The sequence below is a fragment of the Bombus vosnesenskii genome, unplaced genomic scaffold, assembly GCF_011952255.1.
Source record: "Bombus vosnesenskii isolate JDL3184/JDL3185 unplaced genomic scaffold, Bvos_JDL3184-5_v1.1 scf7180000014056, whole genome shotgun sequence".
Taxonomy (NCBI): domain Eukaryota; kingdom Metazoa; phylum Arthropoda; class Insecta; order Hymenoptera; family Apidae; genus Bombus; species Bombus vosnesenskii.
Window position 1 is genome coordinate 54,527 of NW_022883345.1, and position 16,421 is coordinate 70,947.

The 16,421-nt window shown below is 37.6% G+C and overlaps 3 protein-coding genes across 6 annotated transcripts in view; 2 read left to right on the forward strand and 1 right to left on the reverse strand.

Moving 5' to 3' along the window:
• On the forward strand, nucleotides 1-2,561 carry LOC117239477 (splicing factor YJU2). Its single transcript, XM_033505045.1, has 3 exons — nucleotides 1-165; nucleotides 291-1,007; nucleotides 1,112-2,561. The coding sequence occupies exons 1-3, from the start codon at nucleotides 142-144 to the stop codon at nucleotides 1,433-1,435; spliced, it is 1,065 nt and encodes a 354-aa protein (XP_033360936.1). The 5' UTR covers nucleotides 1-141; the 3' UTR covers nucleotides 1,436-2,561.
• LOC117239476 (interaptin-like) lies at nucleotides 1,674-7,392 on the reverse strand. Of its 2 annotated transcripts, none has more exons than XM_033505043.1 (11): nucleotides 7,007-7,392; nucleotides 6,339-6,460; nucleotides 5,937-6,155; nucleotides 4,898-5,754; nucleotides 4,717-4,836; nucleotides 4,502-4,614; nucleotides 4,169-4,308; nucleotides 3,898-4,016; nucleotides 3,437-3,785; nucleotides 3,028-3,218; nucleotides 1,674-1,803 (listed from the first exon to the last, which is right to left on the reverse strand). In XM_033505043.1, the coding sequence occupies exons 1-11, from the start codon at nucleotides 7,038-7,040 to the stop codon at nucleotides 1,779-1,781; spliced, it is 2,289 nt and encodes a 762-aa protein (XP_033360934.1). In that variant the 5' UTR covers nucleotides 7,041-7,392; the 3' UTR covers nucleotides 1,674-1,778. The 2 variants fall into 2 exon arrangements, with proteins under 2 accessions (XP_033360934.1, XP_033360933.1); XM_033505042.1 differs by having other exon boundaries at nucleotides 3,028-3,230.
• The window catches only part of LOC117239475 (spondin-1), a 27,972-nt gene continuing 18,932 nt past the window's right edge, over nucleotides 7,382-16,421 (forward strand). For all 3 annotated transcript variants that reach the window (XM_033505039.1, XM_033505041.1, XM_033505040.1), the window contains exons 1-2: nucleotides 7,382-7,896; nucleotides 8,543-8,811. In XM_033505039.1, the coding sequence (XP_033360930.1) occupies nucleotides 8,809-8,811 (3 nt within the window). In that variant the 5' untranslated portion in view covers nucleotides 7,382-7,896; nucleotides 8,543-8,808. The remainder of the gene's footprint in view (nucleotides 7,897-8,542; nucleotides 8,812-16,421) is intronic.

A 16,421-nucleotide genomic window follows, 5' to 3' on the forward strand; every position in this document is an offset into this window, starting at 1 on the left:
TGGCAGCACTGAATAGTGTACTTTAGTTGTTACTTTGACAGCAAAGATAACCTAAAGTATATTTATGTTGTATAACTACCTATTTATTTGTGTCCTATAATATATTTTGTGTTAATAATCTTATTGCATTAAACCAGAAACATGTCGGAGCGTAAAGTTTTAAACGTAAGTAAAATTTCACAAATAATTGCATTAAATTAAACGACGATACGTTTATATTATTGTGTAGATTGATTATATATATTAACATGCATTAATTTATTGCATTAATCATAATCTTTATATTTTAGAAATATTATCCGCCGGATTTTGATCCGTCAAAAATCCCTCGTATGAAATTAGCCCGAAATAGACAATATACAGTTCGTTTGATGGCTCCTTTCAATATGAGATGCAAAACTTGCGGTGAATACATTTACAAAGGAAAAAAATTTAATGCTCGTAAAGAAGATGTCGAAGGTGATGATTATTTAGGAATACGAATTTACAGGTTTTACATAAAATGTACTAGATGCCTGCAAGAAATAAGTTTTAAAACAGATCCCAAGAATACGGATTATGAGATTGAAGCGGGTGCAACCAGAAATTTTATGGCCTTAAAGTTAGCGGAAGAACAAGCGCAGAGAGAGGAAGACGAAGAAAAAGAGGAAGAAGCTACCAATCCGATGAAACTCTTAGAGAAAAGAACATTGCAATCGAAACAAGAATTGGAATTGTTAGAATCTTTAGAGGAATTGAAAGACTTGAATCGTAGACAACAAACTATCGATTATGATCAAATGTTAGAACAATTTGATACAAATGCAGCCAAGCAAAGAACAGAGAAAGAGCAAGAAGAATATGACGAAGAGTGTGTTAAAGCGATATTTGGTAAAAAAATTGTTGTAGAAGAAGAAATTGTAGAATTAGATGAGAGCGAAAGCAGTGAACCAGCAAAAAAGGTAATGAAAAGAAGTAAAAGTAAAACTGAAAATAATAAGTTTCAATCTACAACAGACGAAGAAAAGGTAAATACTTACTTTATTTCTTGATCTTTGGTTAATTAATTGTAGTTTTTAAGTATTTATAAAAACTATAAAGCGTATTTTATTTTTTTCCTTTTTTTTTGAAGCCTAAGGAAACTCAAAGAATAAAACCATCTGAAACATCATTGTGGTCTGAAAGTACACCGTCGTCGTCAAATAGAAAAAGTTTGCTAGGCATAGTTAAAAGAAAAACAAATTTAGTAAATACCAAAGTAAATTCAAACGCCGTAGTTGCTAGTACCGATAAGGAAGAAACGCAAACTGTGGCAAGAAAAGAAACTGATGCTTCTATGGAAGAAAGTAAAAATCCAAACAAAAATACGTCTGAAAGTATGCATAAGCCGACGAGCAATAATGGTCTGTCTTTACTGGGTGCATATTCTGGCAGCAGTGATAATGACAGTGATTAACATAACGTTTGATAAATTGTACACATAATTTAATTTTATTAATTTTATTATAAAATAAAGTATACATATAAAATGTACAGAGAAAAATATATAAATAAGCCTCGTCGATTACAGTAATATAAATCAAAATACATATACTCAATTTACACGCCTCTTCTCAAAAATATTGCCAACAATCTACGATTCTATTAATCGTGTCGAATATCGAATCAAAAAGATCTTGCAAACGATGTAAAGTGCCGCTTACCAAAGACTTAATGTTTAATAACATAAAATAATCTCTTTGACAAAGAGATCGACCAAAGATGGAGATCATTTACGTTGACGATGATTAGAAAGTTCCTTACAGGATGCCGAAGCCCTTACCCCTAAAACATAGAAAAATAAAATCGGTCAGAGAGTTGAAGAAATTAGAAATCGGTCTGTTTCAAAGGCTAGGCACTCTGTAAGGAACTTTTGTATCGACGATATAACATTGAAAATTCGGTAGCAGGGAGTACCTAGCCTATTAAATCAGACCTTATTAATACAACGTACAAATTTATTTACAACGTACTTTACTAATGGTTCCCATGTCAAACTATGATTAAAGGTTGTATATGAATTTGTATTATTCATAAGTAGAAATTTTTATTTTTTATACTAATAACGACTACAAATGGTATTTATAGCCATTAAGTAACAAACTTATTGTAATATTTTCAGAAAATTTAATTGAATTACGTTCAATGCATTATTTGCATCAGCTGTCTACTGCATCAGTTTTGTGTATAAAATAATTCAAGAGAATTGCGTATGTGAGATTTAATAACACCACAAAACCAAGCCATTTATTCCTACGTTGATGAAACACATCCTACAAAATTGCAACAAGATATTGTACGTGTTGAACATCAACAGTCCCTTAACAAAGGAAGCTATGTACAGTAGTTTACAAGGCGACACCATGAGGCACGGTCTTATTTACCAGCGGCGACCGAGCACGATGATGAAGATGACGATATTGATGATAATCTCTCTGATAAGGATTTTGCGACTCCCTGCTACTATCATTCACATTATCAAACTCTTCGTCCAAATTGTACATCTCGGAAGTATACCTTCTATTTTTATCCATCGAAGGTAAGTCATAAAAATATCGATCACTTTGGAAGTCGCGAGTATTTATCGAATCTTGCGTTATTTTGTGACTAGACACGTTCGTCAACCAGTTACGAAAACATTCGTTAGTATTGTCAGTAGAATCGTTTTTGTTTGACCAAAGTTGATTGTTCTCTGCGGATGTTTCTTGGCGACAACGTTCACAAATGTAAGGTTGATCCTCGTCGGAGGATGTCTGTCGCTGTATATAGTCTCGGTAATCGTGTAACTGTCGATGATCAGTTTGCGAAGTACTCGCATCATGTAAAAATTCTGACCTAGTATCGACCAAATTGTGTTGATTTCGATGCAAGAAAGAATGCAAGTTGAACGAATCTTGTGAAAAAATTTGATCAGAGTCGCTAAGATTCTCCTGATTATCTGTAGATAATCTATCTCGTTCATTTTCCATGTCAAACTCTATGCAAGATGACGACTGTCCCCTAACGTACCGCTGTTCCTTATTCCTTTGCAAAGCCAGTTCTAGTTGAGCAATACGATTCTCTAAACGCGTACGTTGAGCTTGAGCTCGATCTTGGTGGTCCTCCATTAGCTTCACCATCTTCTCCAGACGCATAATCTGTAACTGCTTGTTTTCCAAAGTCGTATACAATCCCTGGATTGCCTCCGTTTTGGCAGCTACCTGTTTGTGAATCTGGTTAGACAAAAATATGTCAGTTTCTTCGAACAGTTCTATTCTTCTGACACTGATATAAAGAATTTTTAACTACGAGTTGGGACGATTATAACGATATTTAAAAATATGTATATTCTAAACTTTAACTGTTAAAAGGTGTTAGAGAGTAGTCCGAATCTACCATAAATCCGGAAAGGAATTAAATAGGAATGATATTTGGTTACCTGCTCAAGATATTCATTGTTCTCATCGTTAGTCGATAATTCTCCATTCTCCTGTTGTGCCTTCCCTTTCAAGATATCAAGCAACTCGTCTCTGACTTTAAGAAACTTGCTCTGCTCACGCATCACACGGTCACGCTGCTCCAACTCCAATTGCTTCTGAGTCAATACAGTTTCTAGCTCCTCCTTTTGCTGAATTACTTCTGCTAAATTGTTGCGAAGATCGGAGACCTGTTGTTGAAGCTCAATCGCATGAGCGCTTAACCCAGCTTTTCCACCCTCCATGGACTGAGAATGCAGCCGCGTTTGAATCTCCATCAACTGCCTTTCTAAGATCCCATTTTTTTCTTGGCTAAATCGCCCCATGAAAATTCGGAAAGTGCATTATTCGAAAAGCTTTAGTACATAAGGATTTAGAAAAGTGATTCTTGATACTTTCGTGCATTACCGATAGAACAACTTACGCGTTTTTTGCAACCTTTTTCAGTTCCGAATACTGCATCGTCAGCTTCTGGACTTCGTTGGATTTGAACACTAATTCCGCAGCCAATTTCTCCCTCGAATCTTCCTCTTCCTCGCGACACTAGCTCACGAGAACAGAAGAAAGCGAAACAATTAGAAATTACCACCCTCTCTTCGATCAGGGTAAAAGAGTGTCTAACAAATGATTGAGATTGAATCGAGTAGTTCTTAGGACTTATACGAGGACATGTCCCGAAAGTAGTGCAAACTAACGGCCGCTTGATGCATCACTGCAATGATTTCCTCTTTCTCCTGCTGCAGCTGCAACATCATCTGCCTCTGCGCCTCCAATTCGTTTCTGGTTGCCTGCAACTCGTTGAACAGGCGTACTTCGTTCTCTGTATGACTACCCTCTGATAAGTAGAACGAAACACCCATTAAAATTTTATTTTAACGCAAACATTACACTTTTCTCTCGATGCGACTAAGAGATATTTTTTAAATATTAATCTAACGGAGCAAAGCAAATTCACGGATATTTTCCTGTTATTTTTCTTTTTTTTTTTTTTTTTTTGTTGGAAAGTTGTTATGTCCAGGTCTTTGTACCTGTAATAGCGAACTCTTTATTCTTCTCCGCAAGCTCGCATAATTGTTTGCTCTTCTCCTCGAGATTCTTGTATCGATCCTCTAATTCTGTGAACGCGTCTTTTACTTGTTGCCTATTTTAAATATCAAATTGTTTTATTCATTTGGACTTAAAAAACTATACCCTCGTTATAATAACCGCATTCTTCATAATCAAAAACGTTCTTTTCTTATACCTTTTCTCCTTTTCGATCCCAAGATCAGTAGTAACCGCTTTCAGCCTTTCGGATAGCTCCTTGATCGTATTTATCGCTTCGTTTTCCTTGCTATTCATCTTCTCTTTAAGCTCCACCAACCTAAAGCAGACCAAGTTAAGAAGAGAGGAAAAAGGAACTTCAGAAAAGCAGGAAAAACAACCGTGCTTCGAAGCTATCCCTCTGCTTCTCCACCTTAGCGACCAGATCTTCGCTGTTCCTCATCGTCTTCTGCATGTCTTTCATTCTACCCTCTATCGCCAAATCCTTTTGCTTCATTTGACCTTCTATGGTCTTCACGTTGCCCTGCAGCTGCTGAATCTTGTCCTTATCGTTCGCCATGTGCGTCTCCATCTCCCTGATCTTCGTACGTGCTTTCTGCAATTGCGACTCGGTCTGTCGAAGACGTTCTTTGTTTTGGTTATTCTTCTCTTTTTCCGTCTGCAGCTCCTCCATCGTAGCATTTAATTGCGTTTGCAGTTCTCTCTGCGCTTCCGCCGCGTTCGTCTCCTTTATCTTCGCCCTGGAATGCTCGTACTCGTCGATTAGATGCTGCACGTTCCTCGTTAACTCGGCGATCGACTTCTCCTCGATCTCCTGTATTTCGTTCATATGCGACCTAAGAGCGTCGTAATCTCTTTGGTGAATCTCGAGCTGCATGGTCACTTCCGAGTTCGTGTGATCCGGGTCGTTCCCTTCTGAGCTGGCTTTGATCAGTTGCGACGTCACGAAAGCCACGAAAATCGACTGTTTGTCCAACAGCTCCTGGCAAAGGTTCCGCAACTTCTTCGGGATCTCCCGTAATCGATCCTCCAAGGATTCGAGCATTTCTTTGCCGACGGAGAGTTTCTCGGCGTGAACGTTTGCTGCCTCGTTGCAACTTGTTTCAGTTGCTGGAAAATGTTTGCTCGATCCAACCTCCAGTTTCAGAGTTTCTACTTTGCCCGGATCTTTGGCACCACTGGTGATTAGTTTCTCACGCAGCTGAGACATCTCGTTGTACAGATCTTGCGCGGTTTTCTGTGGAAATTTCAATTCGCGTTAAATCTTTTGACTGAAAAATTATGACAGTCTCTGGATTATACGATCAGAGAATATTTCGAAGACATTCTAATTTTTAAGAATATGGATTTTTTCGTAACAGCAGAGGATCACGCTTCGAATGCGCGAATATTCGTGATAGATCATTTCTAAATAATTACCTGTTTGTCAGTCAACTCCTTCTTTAGTAGCAAGTAACGTTTCTTTTTCACTGCATATTGATTTTCGGGTCTAAGCGTCGATCCAGCTGGCAGACTGGATGTGGGCCTCTTGTGCGAAATTGGACTGACTGATGATTTTCCTGGCGAACGTCGAGCGGAATTACCGAGCGATTTATTACTGGTGGAAGCATCTTCCGTGGTATTACTTGTGGAATCTCCCTGAAATTGCAATTATATCTTTCATTATACGTCGACATTGAACTTTTAATCTGTCGTTTAATATGTCGTTAAGATACTTTAAACTACAAATTTTCAAAATTATCTACAATATTTCATTGTTAAACGAATTGCCTCAAGCAATATTTTTCTAAAGATATTTGTAGAATTGCGGTAAATACGAACAGCAATCGAACTACGTCCTGACTGACTGGTCAGAGTTCTATTTTTTTGAGCTGCGGAGTTACACCTAGTCCCTGCGCTTGACATCGCACTTTTTTCTATAGCGCCTCTTGACTCTTCGTTTTCTAAATTTTCAAACAAACATCTTTAATTCGGGCGACTTGCAATTACGGGCACGATAACAATAGACAATGATAGAACGAATTCGTCGACTTATTTTTCGCTGAAGGAAAAGAGAAAACCGAGAATCTTAATCGGATGGATGTAGAAAAGTTATTTTATAGTAACTCAGGTATCTTAACCGCCGTTTAAACGAAGACGCACATCACAAATACAGTCATTTATCCGTAGTTGCGATGCAACTGCGATTCGGTCACGTCAAAACCGTAGAATCTCTTATTCGATCGCGAGTCGAATTATTCCCTTCAAATATTCACCGCGTGAATCGCTTAATTATCAGCGTTCCACATTTACACAAGCGCGAATCCCTTCTTTTCTCTCCAACCAAGCTGTTATCACAATCAAACGAAAACGAAGGAAAAACGACGAAATATATTAAAGATCGCAATCAACGACGGAATGTGATAAGAAGAGATCTAAAAATATTTTGCTGGAAGGAAAGGAAGAAAAATTTGTCGCGATTTAAGAAACGACGAAATCGCGTGGGAAACCTGACGGTTGGTGCGACGTAATCGATTGGCTCATTATCGTTGTCGATGGCTCGGCGTCGGTTGGACACGGTCCGGGTTTCGATGTCTACGACACGTGGGCAAATTTGCGGCGTTCTCGGAGATGTGGTCGGGTTTCGATTTCATGTTCCTGCCGGTTGAAAGGCAGCGATGTCTCACGACCGTCCACTCGTTTAAGACAGTCGACGACTTCGCGACATTGAACACCGTCACCGTACGTTTCCTCTGGCAAGCGGATCGTACGATTTACAGATAATTCTCGCGGTTTAAACCATCGTTTGGCATAATCGACACGCGGCACGCCGGACGCTTCGGTTGTCGGGTTACGTTCCACCCTGGGACTTTCGTCGAGATATCACACGATGATTTTAACCGGTTCCCCCGAAACGTCAAGGAAGGGAAAGAACAACGACGAACGCCTTAATGACAGGCAATTGTCAAGGATTCGTTCGATATTTTGATAGTTTCAGAAAGCGTTCCGTGAGATGGAATTGAGAGCTCGATTTTTGCACGAATATTTATTCCGTATTCTATCGTACAATAATTTATCAATTGACGATATAATACTAATGAATTAATAAATTAGCTATAGGTTATAGAAGAGTAATCGATATCGCAAGAAAATATAATAAATTTACTATTTTGTTTGAAAATGTACATGCGCTTAATGTAAAATAATTTATTAATACGAGTTATTATTTTCTACTTATATTTCAAAGCAACGTTCAAGTCGGAGCAGACAGCGGCGTGTGGGAATAAAAGGTTTGAAACAACTCATGACGTTTCTAGACCTTTTAAAAAACTACTCAATAAAGGCCGACCTTGCACTCGATTGAACTCTTTCGTCTGTTTCGCTGCGAGAACATTATTTGGTAATTATCGTGGCGCCTATGTTTTATTTTCGAACACGCGGCTGATCAACCAGAGTCCGGCCTTCGATGATTCGAAATTGGCGAAACGAAATCACTTTATCGTACTTTTTATTAAAACAGGAAATACGAACAATTCGATACGCGTAATAAAAATATTTAATTAATATCTACGATCATGTCTTGCCATAAAGATAATTTAATTCGTGTATTAATTTTCTCACTATATACGCGTATATATGGTCCATTTATTTCAAACCAAGATAGGTTTGCATTTATTTTCAAGATAAATATAGCGATGGTAATTCAATCCGGAATAATCGCGTCCATATATAAGTAATTATTAAACTTTTGCAATAAATTAATTTATTATTCCTAACGAATGAACGCGCAAACAAACTCTGTAATTATCTCTGTAATATCGCAATTACGATCTCGTATCGCATAATAAAATATTACAGACTAAAGAATCGTATTTTATCCAGCTTTAAATTCGAAATTCCATCATTTCGCACTTTTGGTACTTTACGAAATTTCGTTTCGAGTTAATTTTGAGTCACTTACAGTTAAAGAATCTGGTTGACTTTTCTTGCCTATCAATCCAAACGGAAGTAGAAAAAGTTTCTAACCAGCCGCGTTGAAATAACAGGAACGCATATGGAGTGTGCTGTCTGACCCTAGCGGAAGAATCTCCTTTGAAACGCACTGCGCAGCCAATCTGCGCAAGTGGTGAGTTGTTATTAGCGCGCCTCGACAGACGCAGTCAGTTGGCCAGAGACTCGCGACCGTGACGGATCTTTCGAATGTTTATTTCGATTATGTTTAACGCACGTGACATGAAGCACGAAAACCAACCGTTTTAAGTTTGGTCCACGTGTTCTCTACGCTCGTGTACAAATCATTCCAATTGTCATCATGGTGAGTACGAAACTTTTATACCTTTTACGGTAGAATTATCTATATAAGAAATTGAACGATTTTTGAACGAATGCTTAAGATGATAATACAGTTATGTATAAACAGATTGGTCTATGAAATATATCGTTACGTTGCATAGATCAAAGATAATATCAAAAAGCAGTTATCGAGCATTATCGAAAGCAAAATTTCTATTCCTTCTAATCTGTTTATCTATAATTAAATAGTCCAAAGTAAACTTTTCTTTCGAAATGATAATCTTCCGTTACTTCGTGTCATTTTGGGATAGCTAAGGATACCTTTCTCTCGTTATTTATATGTATAATAAAATATAATGATATATTGGATAAAAGTGTAATTCATTTGCGTACCTTGCTATCGTCCAAGCTGATAAAATTTATAGAATTTTTATCTATATTCAGCTCGTCTTAAACAAATAAAATAGTGAAAATGTTGCTAAAAATGTATCGAACGATAATACTAAGAGCGAATGTAATAAACGACACAATCCCTTTGTGTACGATCTATGTATATTGCCAACGGGGAATGTTGATACAATACGATGAAACGAACAGTTCTATTCTTCGTTTCATTTCACTGTCGCGTTAAATTGAAATACATATGCGATGGTACGTCTTCGTATCTTACGCTTGTATGTTTTCAAGCACGTGACAAACGGAGATGTCGCAAAGTTTTATGAAATTTCAGATTAACATGAAAATTTGCGGTAACTAGATTGCTGCTCGTCTAATTTAAATATCTAAACATTTCCTATATTCTATGTAATATCTATTTTATCAATTATTCTTTCTATATCTATTTTGTCAACTTCTTGTTAGCAAATATTTCAATCCGTCGGTATGTTTTCAAATATTTCTTCTCGCAGAAACAAATGGTACATTATTCGCATTTATTGTATCTCGGGAACGTTTGCGAAATCAGCTTTAACGGAATCATTCACGCGCAAAGACACTATGCGAATATCGATTCGTTCGATGCACACGATTTACCAAGTGCCTACTAGAAAAGGTCACGAGGGCAGCAAGGGTGCAAACTGGTAATGACCCCAGAAATGACTCACAGAGATACTTTCTATAACGGAGTGCGCTCTTTCGTAACTGTGTAACACTGTATCTACATCGAAGCAACGTGATACTTACAAATATAATTGGCGTTCCAATTAATATATCAACAATCTCGCTACGTTGCTAAAAGTTTTGTAAAAATTGAACAAGAAAGACTCGTTCTACTTGTTCGCTTGTCCCAAGTGAAATGTTAGTTAGCGAGCGGACTAGGGAATGTTGAAACTTTGTTGAAATACCGTAGAGGAAGATGTACGGTTTCGTACAATATGGGGATGGAATTCTGCGTAAAAGGTTGAAAAAGAAATACGAGCTGTTGTAAAAAGCTATTAAGTATTAAAAAATAATTTTTTACCGCAAAGACAGCTCGTACGATACCATAAGTCGAGGAAGGTTCGAGTAGTCAGAATTCATAGAAATTCTACGTCGAAGAAGACGGAAGTCGAGTTAAAGAAGTAGAAGTAAAAAGAAATGACGACGTTGTGACTGAAACTTTTTTTCAAACTTTAAAAGCCGCGTCCTAAATAAATGGTAGAAAATGGTAGAAAATGGTGGAGTTGCTCGTTTTCTCGAACCATTTGATCGCGTTCATCAATCATTTTAGAGGGAAACCGTGTTCCTGTACGTTTTGTCGATTCTCTTCGAGAAAGTTACGCAAGATGATACAACTTTCGCTTACACAAAGAACTGGTCGTGCCTTAGATTTAGAACAATTTAAAAAATTTGTAGAAAACCATGCAAGAGATAGTAGTTAAAAAATATGTTTGAATAGGAATTTGTTATATTCACAAATACGAACGAATTCAACGTAATTGCTTTCTATTCTCAAATCTTTATCAAACAATGTTTACCAAATGCCACGACAACAACTTTTTCTTTCTCATGTTCTACCGGGCATACGCTCTTTAAATTCTGCGTTCGATCGCAGGCCGCATCAAGAAAAGCAAACGCAATCAGAGTATTATTCGACCTGGCTGGAATATCCGTTTTCATCTGAAAAAGCTGCGCGTTTCCAGCGATAGACGTGTATAAATGTACCAACGCTTGATTGTATCGTTGCGCGATTAACGTGTAACGATGTAACGATAATCGCGCTACTTCCGTTAGTTCGTTAACAACAAAAGTAGCAATAATACATAGCAATACGAGCAACAAATAATCGCGTGCCTGTTCGAATAGAAATTACGGATCATACGCCAGAACGAAACTGTCTGTTCTTAAGAGGAAGGAAACGGAACGAAATGAAAATAAAAGAAGGAAAATACGAAGAGAATACAACGATAGATACGAAAGTTTCAAAAGTGTAGGAAATAAAATGAAAAAAGAAACTAAAGATTCGGTTGAACTCGTAGAGTTACAATTTTTTGTGATAAATGTAGCAGGGCTAATAAAAATTATGATCGTTGACGTTACCGAAATAGAGAACTGAAAGGGCATTTTTTTCGAATAGGAATGTTTGCTACAATAGATTGCATTGTGTGGAGGTAGCCACTTTTTTCTACAAAAGAATGTATTCACCAGATATGACGGACATTTCTATTTTTCGTTACAACGTACTATATGTCTATATTTATTTGCTAGCAATGGCTGTGAAAACGAGCGTTCTAGAAAAAACACAAAAGAGACGCAAGGAAATTGTTACAACCGTATAACAGTCCTTGCTGCAGCAAATAACTCTTGTTATTTGAAAATGAAAAATTATTCTCTCGTAAATATCAGCTTCACGTTTTCGGAACTTCGTTCGACTCAGAAACGTTGGTCTGAAATTTAATAGCGAAATTTCTACGAAAATTACTACCATTCTAGAGGTTTAAAACGTCCTCCCCCAACTTATTGACATTCGAATGACGTATTGGCGGTCTTTGCAATCTGTCTTTCGCAGTTTCATTCTACTCGATGCAATCCCCCAAGCTTCTCCTCCTATTCTCTTTTTTTATTCCACTTCACTCGCCCTTCAAACTTATTTCCTCACCTACTATCGTATAATAGGGATAATATAGGTTCTATCCTCGAATCCACTGAGAAAGATCGAATATTACCAGTAGGTACGTCGACTTTCTTTCCCAATTTCTATCTTTTTTAGTGCTAACAGTCATTAAATTTATATCATTTGTCATTTTATCGCCCGAATTACGATCCAATATCGTATTTAGAGTTGACTCGCGGAAGAAATCGCAGGGACGTGTATAGTTCTATGCCAAACCACCTTTAGCGCGTCCAAAACTATTCTCAATCGCTTTCAGTTAGTATTTAGTATTTAGTATTTAGAGCTAAAAGCGCTATAACCGCCGCTATAGTTCAGGGAACAAAGGTGAAACAAAGTGGAGCAATCTGTTGGGCGAACCTTTCGATTCGAATCGCTTGGTAAAAATGAAACCAGAATCGAACACGCCAATTGAATTTGCGAATAGAGTTGCGTAAACTTTTGAATAGTGACGCGACGCGCAGGAAAATCATGGTCGTGGCTCAACACGAGGTATTGTTTGAATTCCTGTCGTTACTCTGCGGTCGAGGATGCAGCGTGAATGGCAGAATGCCAGATCGAGTCAAATACCCCGCCCTATATGTATCGTCTTCGGCCAATATATTTAGACACGGTGAATTTATGGTTGGTTGACGCTTGTTATTCGTCCTTATCAGACACCAGAGATTTAATTGCCCTGGAATCCTACGATCGAACGATGAAAAATGTTTGGAAGGACTTGTACGACTCGTAATCTTGAAATTAAAAATATTTTGTGGAAGGGAAAATAGAGCGCAATATAAGGCGATGGTTTGAGAGCGGATAAGGAGGGAAGAAACGATAATTAACCCGCTATACGAGGTATTCGTAAAAGAAATGGGTAGAGATAGTCGGTATAACTAATCAGGCAGATAATCGATAGAAAATATTAAAAGGCAACGTGAAACGATTAATCTTTGTTGCCGCATTCGTTCGTACCGGCACAATACAAATTTGCATTTACGTGTAAATAACGTGGTTATCGATGGATATTTTAAAGCCAGTTTCCAAACATACAACGATACACCGAAAAGGTTCTCTTTCTTTATGGTTCGATACAGTTTTAGTTTTCCTATGTTTATGATGCATAAGCGTAATAAAAAGATCATAAAACTGTATTTTAATACCACATGCGTTCGATACCTCTTTCACCTAACTCCGTTATCTCTGCTCTTTCTATCTTCTTTTCTACTTACCGTCATTTTAAAAGAATATAAACTCTGATAAAAACTTGAAAGAAGAAGGGCAACCTAATGCTTCTTATCTCGTAAAACTCGTCGACTGTCATTTTTAATTTACGGAAGCACCGGAATGTTCAAAAAACGCATGCTCGATCAGCTAACCTTGATTCCGCAACGACTTTATCACTTGCTCGGCAGATATTATTTTCAATTCGTTAATAAGCGCGATACTACGTCACCGTTGATCATTTTTAATTCGTAAGAAATCACGATACCGCGTCATCGATCGTTTTAACAGCAACCGCGGAGGAAAAAATTCACGAGGAAGAAACCGCGCGAATTTTCTAGCTTGCGTATATGTAACAGACTGTTCGCTGGTATGATGCCACGCGCGAGAAGAAAAGAGAAAAGAATCGTTCGGTCTGATGGCGCGCTGTATCTTTGCCAAGATGAGTCAGCCAGTAACTGGTGTACGTGTATAGCCGGACGAAGTAGTACAGGCACACGTTTCCTCGCACGTGTGGGCAGACGCCGGGCTGGCCGGCGTTCACGTGCTTCGCCGCGGAATATTCGTATTCTAATTTAATAGAAGCCGGCATCCGGCAAAGTGACATTTCGTGCTGCGGCCCGTTCCGCGAGATCCGCTGAATTTTGCATTGTTGCACAATGCGACGTCGTTACGTAATTAACGAGACGTAACGCCGCTGGCAAAATGGAAATGCCGTCGTCGCGACGGCTTTTATCGTGCGATTACGCGAACGTTGAGTAATCGATTTGGTTAATTGTCGCCGTGTTCTACCGGGGTTAATATATCTTGGTTAAGCTTACAACTTTATACGTTGTTTCGTGATCATTTTCCCAGTGTATTTTGCAACGGTCGTTGACGTTAATGGATACCAGAAAAGGTATTGCGTATTGCCAATTTTCTTATTTTCATTGAAACGACGAGTTCTTCGTTAAATAGCTAGTACGATAATCGGATTATTTATTAATCTATTTTACGCTGGTATTAGTAAATCTATTCGTCTCATCCGTGATTATTTCGCAGTATATTAGTGGAATTTCGAGGAAAAACGCAGGTCGTTGATCGTTAATAGGATTCTTTCGATCTTTTCCTTTTATTCGGTCGTGGATAGACGTAGGATATTTTCCTTTCTTGCGGATCGCTTTAGTTCGTTAAAATATAGGATACTTCTTACGCATCTTTTAGTACGTAGGTGACAGGTTATAACGTGTGACATAGTTATACCGCCACATTTTATAATACGTTAATAATGCAACTGATATTTGCATATTAACGTAGCGAAAACATTTTTGGATTTTTAATAAATCCGAGCGTGTATTACATTTCCATGAATTACTATTCATATGGTTGATATTATTATGTAAATCTGTCCGATAAATAAGGTTTTTCTCCTGGCTTCTATGTTTTTACTTCAATATGACGTAGCAGCACCTAATGTACTAAACGCATTACGAAAAGCATTCCATTAATCCGCATTACGCAAGTTAATGTGAAAATTGCTGCCTGCGTCGAATTTGTTGCGTTTAACGAAGTTAAAGGCAATTTTTCTTTCCTCCTTGTCTACAGCCAAAATATAATTACAACTAAATTCTGACACAGTCATTCTCCATTCGCAAAAGCGGCGAAAAGAATAATAAATTCTAATAATCGGAAAACGCAGGTTCAAAGGAAATGACCTTAATTACAAGGAATTTCGAAACTTTTGCTTCCCCCTTTTTGTTACGTTCGTCTATGCTGCTACGTAAATCAAACGCTTCGTTCTTCCTTCGACGTATAATACATTTTTTCCAAATATGCAGAGTATCTTTAATAAAATTTATCAAGGACGTTAAAGAAGCTTATTAGGACGGAATATTTTTTCAAATAATTTAATAACACGAAGCTAATAACTTTTAAGAGTCTCTAAATCGAAAATCGTACAGTAATATTCGAGAAGGGTGGAACAGAAGATCTTGCGAAAGCGTTCGTAGGTATTCGAGAGATGTTTCGTAAAACATTTTGCGTTTCTACTTCGTAGCTCATTGTCTGTTATAATTCATCGAACGTTGTTACGACATTGATTCTTTCTCGGCCACGTAAACGGATTCGTTGCAATCGCCACGGCCAAGATCTTCACGAAGGCGAACGTCAATGATACTGCGAGCCTTGAGAATTACGTAAGAGAAAATCGTGTTATCGGTCGATTGAATGGAGCACATAAGCTAGCGGATCGCGAAAGCATTCAAACGTATACAAAAAAATTAAAACTTTTCGCGTATCTTTAACATTTTTAAAAGACGAAACGAATCTCTAGATTTCATTTCATTTCTTCGATTTTGTTCGTGAAAATATATATTTTTATTAAGATCCATAATGGAATAAAAAGAATATTATTTCGAGATGTGAAATTTGACCAAACTTTAAAGAATACAATCTTAAGATTTACTATCTATTCTAACAAAGAAGAGATAAGTTTGAATATAAAATGCAGGCGAATACATAAACACGAAACTTTCACTGGTATTAAATCCTCTGCCGCTATATCTCTCCTTTCCATCGGAAAGAAATTTCCTTTTCCATTAGAAAAGAAATATCCAGGGAAAGAAATAGCGTGAATTGTTTTTCTATACAGATTTAGCCACGTGTAGAGAATACAATGGAGCGGAGAACGTGCGAGATGATAGTTGGAATTTTTCGTTTTTCCACTATAGCCAGCGGGTAGAAGAAAGAGACGATGTCCCTTCGATTCAAGTGAAATGAAAACTCGCCGTATGCCACCATTTGTCCGTGGGTGTTGGTGGATAAATTAGGTCAATCGGTTTCCAATCCTAATCCCGCTCATGACGTATCATTCTTATTTACTACGCCAGTTTTAGGCCAATTTCCAACCGAATCGTACGCGCCATTATGGCCATTAATCGAAACAACAGCTAGGGGAGAAAGTTTTAACCGGGGTGTCATCTTCAGTCCTGTCGTTTATTACGAATTTTCTCGCTTGCGCCAAACACTTTGCTCGAAAGTGGAAATAGAACGCCTTGAAATTATGATTTCAGTCTTTTCATTCACGATATGTCTTGCAACTCCGGATGCTTTGTGCATACTTTAGAGTAACGACGAAACAGTTAATAGTATCGTAATCTGTCTCTCTCGACGTTTAGCTTGGATTCGCTTTCAAACATCGATCCTTAAAATTATAAATAAGTTCTTTGGAAGCTCGTAGCTTCCACATAGACGAAAAGCTCGCTAAACTGCTAATTTCGTAAACGTAGCGCAAAATATAATAGCGGTCGTTTATAATTGTCAAGATAAGTTCATAGTTTAATAGCAATCTTGCGCTTCAT

Excerpts from the sequence above, each read along its gene's own strand:
- LOC117239477 (XM_033505045.1), top strand. The coding sequence starts at position 142 with ATGTCGGAGCGTAAAGTTTTAAAC. Across the intron at positions 166-290 it reads CGGAGCGTAAAGTTTTAAAC|AAATATTATCCGCCGGATTT; the intron begins GTAAGTAAAATT and ends TTTATATTTTAG. Across the intron at positions 1,008-1,111 it reads CTACAACAGACGAAGAAAAG|CCTAAGGAAACTCAAAGAAT; the intron begins GTAAATACTTAC and ends TTTTTTTTGAAG.
- LOC117239476 (XM_033505042.1), bottom strand. The coding sequence starts at position 7,040 with ATGAGCCAATCGATTACGTCGCACCAACCGTCAG. Across the intron at positions 6,461-7,006 it reads TACGTCGCACCAACCGTCAG|AAAACGAAGAGTCAAGAGGC; the intron begins GTTTCCCACGCG and ends TTGAAAATTTAG. Across the intron at positions 1,804-3,027 it reads CAAAGGAATAAGGAACAGCG|GGGTAAGGGCTTCGGCATCC; the intron begins GTACGTTAGGGG and ends TCTATGTTTTAG.